The sequence below is a fragment of the Diadema antillarum genome, unplaced genomic scaffold, assembly GCF_040938485.1.
Source record: "Diadema antillarum isolate AM-2024a unplaced genomic scaffold, OU_Dant_1.0 scf00000115, whole genome shotgun sequence".
NCBI classification, from domain to species: Eukaryota; Metazoa; Echinodermata; class Echinoidea; order Diadematoida; family Diadematidae; genus Diadema; species Diadema antillarum.
In genome coordinates this window covers 414,466-422,150 of record NW_027271004.1, presented here as the reverse complement: position 1 = coordinate 422,150, position 7,685 = coordinate 414,466, and the positions used below count along the sequence as shown (strand labels likewise).

The window sequence follows — 7,685 nt, the reverse complement described above, 5'->3', positions numbered from 1 at the left end:
AATAAGCCCCACGAGCCCGACACTAGAGGCAAATAAGCCCCACGAGTCCGACACTATAGAGGCAAATAAGCCCCACGAGTCCGACACTAGAGGCAAATAAGCCCCAAGAGACTTTAAAAGCCCCGTGATGACTGTGATGTCTGTATTTCATGCTTTTTTTTTTTTTTTCTTGTTCTTCGTTTGCCTGGTGTCGAGCTCGTGGGCCCTGTTTTTCATATAGTCAGACTCATGGGCCTTATTTGCTTAGTGTCGATCTCATGGGCTGTATTATTATTGTTGTCATAACAATTATTAAATGCACTTTTATTCGACCAAAAAAAATGCAGTATACCAGTACAAACGCATGCAAAACAATACGATACATAATCAACACATGGCCCCGGCACATAACTCGTGGGCTTTATGACTCATGGACCCTTTTTTATTCATTCATTTATTTTTCCTCACTGGGAAACATGCAAGCTCAGCAGACACGACAGGTGAAAGACTGTTGTCATGGAGTGATATAAATGACCATATATATGGGAGATCAGACCATATATATGGGAGATCAGTCCTTATAGTGTAATGGATGTGTATCCATGTAGATTCATTCGGTTTTTTGTTTTTTGTTTTTTTTGTTTTTTGTTTATTTTTGCGGCTTTCGAAAAGGCTTTCCGAAAGGGCTTTCAAAACAGCTTTGCATTTATCAACTCGTAAAAATTCCTTGAAAGCTGTTTGGAAAACCTGTTTCTGCCGAGAAAAGGAGAGTTGATAAACGCACCCTTTCGAAAAGGCTTTCCGAAAGGGCTTTCAAAACAGCTTTGCGTTTATCAACTCGTAAAAATTCCTTGAAAGCTGTTTTGAAAACCTGTTTCTGCCGAGAAAAGGAGTTGATAAACGCACCCTTCATTACATGCACAATTTCGCATATAAGAAAAGTCAGCACCTTTTCCAGTCCACATTGTCAGTCAGCTGTAATTTGTATCAATGGCATCTTTATAATCTTGTAGAATTTCGAGGGGACGATCAAAATTTGTGCATAAACTGAAATGTCATATAATAGTAATGTTAATTAGTATTACGAAAGGAAAGAGATAACCCATGAGATGGATTAAAAAAAAAATCCTGCGACAGTCTTTCAAATCTATGGTTTCACAACCAGATCATCTTTAAACAAAATATTTAAATAAAATCTTCAGAGTCGGCATCATACCATTTTGAAGAGTTTCATAACATGTTGATTAAACTGTTAATGAGAGCATTTTTTTTTTAATGAAAAAGGGGATTACACAGATGTTTAATTACAAGCAATTTCCATTCGGTATGTTTTAAGGGTAGTGGTTAGAATCAAGTATTGACTTTATGTATGTGTGTGTGTTTCTTTGGTTGTGTGTGTTATAATTTCTACCTCTGTGAAAAATGTGCCCAGGGAGGATGCAGTTGAAGGGGTCGGTGCAATATAGTGCTAATCCACACAATAGTCATTTTGAGATAATCGATGTTGAATGTTTGGAAAGTCCATACTTTGTACATTAATAAAACATGAATGCATGCATTTTTTACCATCTTATTGGTTGAATTCAAATATGATATTTTCACGGAGGTTCGAGTGGAGGATAAGGATTATGAAAATGCAAGAAACTCAATTTTGACAAAAGTGTGGGTTAGCACTATATTGCACCGACCCACTCAATTATTATGTACCAAAAGTATGTTACTTTGATACAGCAGTAGGCCTATTGCCTTTGTATCATTTCAACATACAGAGTTTAATAGATACCATGGGAAATGTATTAAACTGAGAAATAGTTGAAGATGAAGAGCCATGCAGTCTGGGGACCAGGAGAGGTCAGTTCTGTCCCTGAAAACAAACCCAATGCTACACTGCATTTTCATAATCTAAACTTAAACACACCAGTCGTTCTTACTGCTCATTTAATTTCAATTAATAATTTCGCCACATGCAGCGGAGTTGATTTCAGTAAAATGCATTACGACTGATGGTGTTATATACAGTATAGCGTCGTAAAGCGTGACAAGAATGGCAAGAATGTATCTAAACAATGCGAGATGTCCGTTTCCTCTTTTTTTCTCCATATACCCCTGTCACACTTTGCTTGATATGCATGAGAAACGGATATCAATTTTTGGCATCCGGTGATATCCGTTTAAATGCGTTTCATGTCCTTTTTATCCTTAGGATGTTTATCTTCCGTCAGAGTGACCAGAAAGCTTAGTGCATGCATACTTTTTTTTTCTCGCTTGCCAAAAAACGGATTGCGCGATCTGACCCTTGTCCGATAGCTGCACGTTTTCATCTGTATCGGTACTGTACTAGTACTTTGTCGTTTTCCACGCATTTCCATCCGCTCGGCCTCCTATAGAGTTCGTTGCTGCAAGAAAAGGAACAGATGGAACGGCTATGTACAGCACATCACACATATACGCACGGTTCTCTGACGTTCGATGTACGTCTCATGCGTCGCCCATTTGTTCCTCGTGCGTTTTGTCCTGTGGGGATGCGGTTTATAATCGTTTCTCATGTGTTTGCCCACGTTCCACTGTCCTATACACAATCGGCCCAGGTGCATTTTGTTCGGTCGCTAGACTTTGTATGTACCTTCCATTGTGTTTCAGTTTGGAAAAGCTGTTGGAATGAGATTGCGGAAAATGATTCTACAACATTGAACGTAACCATGAAGCCGGCTCAGGAATCGCATGGAACTGGCAAGTGGCAATACACTTCATAACAACCTTAAAATTAGGGTGCTTCCTGGCGTAGATGAACGGATTAATGGCGCTATTCAGGACAAAGAGCAAACCAGCATAAACTGAGTACGAGCCCGTGTTGGTGAGGGCAAGGGCGAATCCGTAAGGAATGATGCAGAGATAAAAGATGCAGACGATGTAGAATAAGTTGATGGTGATGTCGATGTCGCGTCGACTTAATTCCTTCTTGCTCTCTGCAAATGCCTCTCGGACCTCCGGCGGCTGGCTGGTCGGGTTACAGCTCTGGTCCGTGACCTGGTTGAGTTTGTTCGCGACGTGGTGCTGCATGACGGTCGTATGTCTCCTTATGAAAACGTAGATGGTAGTGTAAGTCACGGTTATGATCAGCGTTGCGACGAAGAACAGGAGTGCCGCCATGATTTCGTAGATGTCTGCCAGATGGTGCGACGTGTCCCAGGCACAAAGCTTGAAGGTCGGCTCGTACCCCAACCTGCCGTACCCCGCAGCCTGCGGGATGATGAAGACGAGCAGCGGAAACAGCCACGAGAGAATCGAGTAGATGATGTTACGTCTAGTCGTGAAAAGTCTCAGGTAGGTGCGCCTAGCACGCGTGATGAGGGCGAAACGGTTGACGGCAATGATGGTAAGACAGGTGACGCTGCACGTCAGCGACATCATGGCTGAGGCGGCTACTGTTGCGCATACGGCCTCGGGCAGCGGCCATCCGTGATCGCTGAGGACCCCAACGGCCTGAAAGGGCAGGCCGAGACTGGTGAGGAGGTCAGACAAGCTGAGGCTGATCACGAACACATTTGTCGGAGTCTGGAGGCGTCTGGACATGGCCACTGCTACGATGACGACGGTGTTGCCGACAAGACCCAGTCCACCAATGATGCAGAAGAGACAGGCCACCGGGATGCGCTGGGCCATGTCCGAGAAGACGACTTCCGTGACGGTTGTCATAGACGGGTTCGACGTCGCATTCATGGTGGTCACTGATGTCCACGTTGAAGTATTATCGGTCATGATGATTAGTTTCAGGCTGTAGTTTGAAATGCAAAAGTGTAAAAAAAGGAACAAAACACCTTTAATCATAGTTAAAGATTTCTTTTTCGACCATAGTTACAGCACTTAGATAAAAGGTGAATTTGTCATTTGATTCGTATGACATTATCGCATCATATACAAGCTACCAGTATAGATCAACTAATACACAATCAAAAAGACAGCATTAGTTGTCATTATAAAACATATTTACAAAAATTCCGTAAATACAAGAACATATATATGGCATGCCTTGTGGCACACTCTTTAAGACGATTGTTAGTGTCGATTTGAAACATGTATTGTCATTTCGGGCGGTAACACTTTCATCTTACCAGCTCACAGGTTGTAAAAAAAAAAGTTTGCTTTCTGATGACTCTTAACGTTAGTTTTAATAATAGTGAACAATATGTTTTCAAAAGAAATATGATATTGACGTTCTCAAGGAGACACAATGTCATTCCAACTGGACATCATCCAAGTTTGTTTGTTTGTTTGTCTGTTTGTTTGTTTTATTTCCGTCATAAACACACATACAGATATAAAAGACAACATATAAGGTACAAGGAAAATGATACATCATGCATAAAATGAAACATACATACATAGCAAATGAATAGTGTGACACATCATCGATATACAAAAGAATAGAATGCAGGATTATAGAAAGATAATGGCTGGATAGCCCATAATCAGCTGCACTTCCAGTAAAGCACATTGCTTACTAATGACGGTCTCCTCCTCTTGTACCTCGAAATAAATGAATTATCATTCTCACGTATGTCCTTTTGTGCACCTGTATGTCTGTCAATATGTTACGAGTAAGATCAGAGGTTCCCGATTTTGTCATTTTCATTGTGTATTTGTGTGTATTTCTGTATATTTATAATAATAATAATAATAATAATAATAATAACAATAATAACAATAAATGATGCTGATTATAATAATGATAATAATAATAATAATAATAATAATGATAATAATGATATTGATAACAACTACAGCATTTGTAATGCGCCATCGATCTAGTGGCCTATATCCTGAGGCGCAGAGGGACCTATAAAGAGAATAACATACATAAGTAACATTGTGTAGTTGTACATAATACGTTGAAGAACAAGGACGATATATACATATATGTATATAAAGAGTAGAATTGGACAAATAAAATCAAACTGAACTGACCACCATGATGAAAACATCAGCTTGAATATTCTCGGATTGATGTTTGTATGTACATTTGTATCTTGACTTGTTTTAATACCATGAGAGTTATAATGCTTGAATTTTGTTTTGATGATAGTTCACAATATAGATATGTCCTTGTATGAATAGCTAATTGTTTTCTCAAGCTTCGAAAGACGCAAATAATAATTATGTGTTTATACACTATAACGGACATCTTAGTTCCCGTTTCTTTTCAAGAAGATTATATTCCGAGGCAAGTGCGGGCGTTGGAAAACGGTTCGTGTTTTGTTTTTGTTTTTTGACATACCACGGTGCATGGTATCACTCCTCTATGGATATACCTTTGGCGGTACAAATGTATAACCGCATACAAGTCTTTGACGGCTTTGACAGCGAATCACATGTACTCTGATTTTGCTGATTTTTCTGTAATTTTCACGACAGCTATTTCATATCTCTCCATTTGTATCTATATTATGCAATATACCTACAAACTGCTATGTACGTTGTAGCTTGGTGATGGTAGGTGCATTTTATGCGGGTTTTTTTTTCACTTTATTCATTACATCGTGCCAGTGGCAGATTTATAGTCTGTATGGCTTAATAATTTAATTTCAATTCAATTCATTTATTTTTCATTCTTCTTTTTCCAACAAAACATAACGCATAATGAATTTGGAATTACATCATAAACTTAAACATTCGACTTTGCAAAAGATAAATGATACAAATAAACAAAAGAATGCAATATACTGGCTAAATAATACAAAGTTATGCTTAAGTTGAGAAAAAAAAAGAATTGAGAGGTCCACTTAAAAGCTAGCTTGTATGTTGTGAACCACTCAAAAATACAATAAACTCTGTAAAGTCTGACATTATTTATGTCGTAATGAATATAATGTGACAAGTAGACTGAGGATTTTCACGATTTTCGGAGGTTTCATTCTTATTTCTAATTTCGTTTCATTCATTTTTCATATCCAAATTAATACAAAATACAATGTAAATACAAACATTGCAAAAAGATCGCGGTTAGATTTAACACCACGGGCATTGAAATCCAACTCAAACCAGTGTCAACACAGGCCCACACCGACAGATGTAGAAGAAAGTACGTTGTGATAGTGTTGAAACGTGTTCACCTGGCACGTCGTGGTGTTAATTTGACACTGTATAGCTGGTGATATTTTGACACTGCGTTGATGTTAGTTTAACAATGATACTACATCAACGATCTTTCACAGTTAGACCTGACCCTGCAGAAGATTAAGCAGGAGATAGTAACACTCTGCATCATATTAGGCGGTGTTTTCAACATTCCAAACATGACCTGGGGGGTGTTTCATAAAGCTGTTCGTAAAGTTACGAACGACTTATGAGCTACTGGTGATGAGATCTTGTGCTGAATTATGGAAATTCTGGTAAGTATAGCACATCAGAACTGATCACCAGTCGCTCGTAAGTTGTTCGTAACTTTACGAACAGCTTTATGAAACAGGGCCCTGGTCCGAAAACAACATTAATACTAGGGGTCGTCTCCAAGAGCAGATTGTGCCTTTAGCAGATGACCATAGCTTGGAGTAACAGGTCAACTTCTTAACTAGACAGGACAACAGTGGTACAAAGAATATTCTTGACCTCTGTTTTCAGTGGCGGATCCAGAGTGGGCGCACCGGGCGCGCGCCCCCTGTATTTTGTTGTTAAAACAAAAGAAATAAAAAGAAAAAAATGAGATGAAGCCCGGAAGTAGCACCAGAAATATTGTTTGCGCCCTCCCCCTTTACAGAATTCCTGGATCCGCCCCTGGTTTTACAACCCACCCTGCACATGTCATCGACGTTTACCACGGTACATCTCTAGCAGACCATTGCATAGTTATGATGGAAATTGAAGCCACACCCATCATCCCAACTAGGCCCACAGAACAGTGAAATTTATAGATGACATCCAAATTTTCGCGACAAAAGTATTCATCAACAGCAAACACGAAGAAAATCCAGTCAAGGAGAACTGGTGTCCCTTCAAGAATACCATATCGGCCTTAAAGGGACGCAGTCCTCACGAAATTAAAAAAAATATGTTGTTGTTGGTACCTCCAATGAACTACTTTCATCAAAAAACAAACTTTCAAATCACCAAATAAGCTCGTACATTTCGGTTAAAAAAGTGTGACTCTGCAAATGAGCAAGTCTTGGCGGAGAGTCATACGTCATCGATGCACAACTCTTTCCAGCGGTGTTCTGCTCGTCATCCCTAGTTATTCATAAATACATGTTTACTATTTATTTTTATATTAATTGTATATATAAATAAGCTTGAAATATTTTGTTTGAAATAATAAAACCACATATTGTCACATTTTATGAAAAAATCAGATATGATCATTTTGAACACTTAAATTGGTTTTCTGAGGCACGGCTGTCAACTTGAGAGTAGGGCATCAATGACGTTGCACCTTTTGGCAGGCTCTTACACGATCGCTTGCAGGAATTATTTTTTAGAAATCGCGTATGGAGACAATTTTTGATGTCCAAGCGTATAAATTGGTGAAAGGTTATATTTTTTACTCTTCTTAATTATCAGTACAGTGAAAATCTCAGGACTGCTTCCCTTTAAAGGGATCGTATAGTTTTGGTTGAGACCTAATTTCAGGTTTCTAACATTTTTGGCGAGATAATGAGAAACCTCTTATAAGATATGAAAAAGCATGTAATTCCATGAGGAATTCAACGTTTATT

At 38.9% G+C, this 7,685-nt stretch overlaps 1 protein-coding gene across 1 annotated transcript; it reads right to left on the bottom strand.

Annotated features, from left to right (window-relative positions):
- Positions 1 to 2,658: 2,658 nt before the first annotated feature.
- LOC139719819 (beta-3 adrenergic receptor-like) lies at positions 2,659 to 3,738 on the bottom strand. The gene has a single exon (XM_071631206.1). The coding sequence runs from the start codon at positions 3,736 to 3,738 to the stop codon at positions 2,659 to 2,661; it is 1,080 nt and encodes a 359-aa protein (XP_071487307.1).
- Positions 3,739 to 7,685: the final 3,947 nt, after the last annotated feature.

Bases quoted from the DNA above. Each gene is read 5' to 3' on its own strand.
- LOC139719819 (XM_071631206.1), bottom strand. From the start codon at position 3,738: ATGACCGATAATACTTCAACGTGGACATCAGTGACCACCATGAATGCG.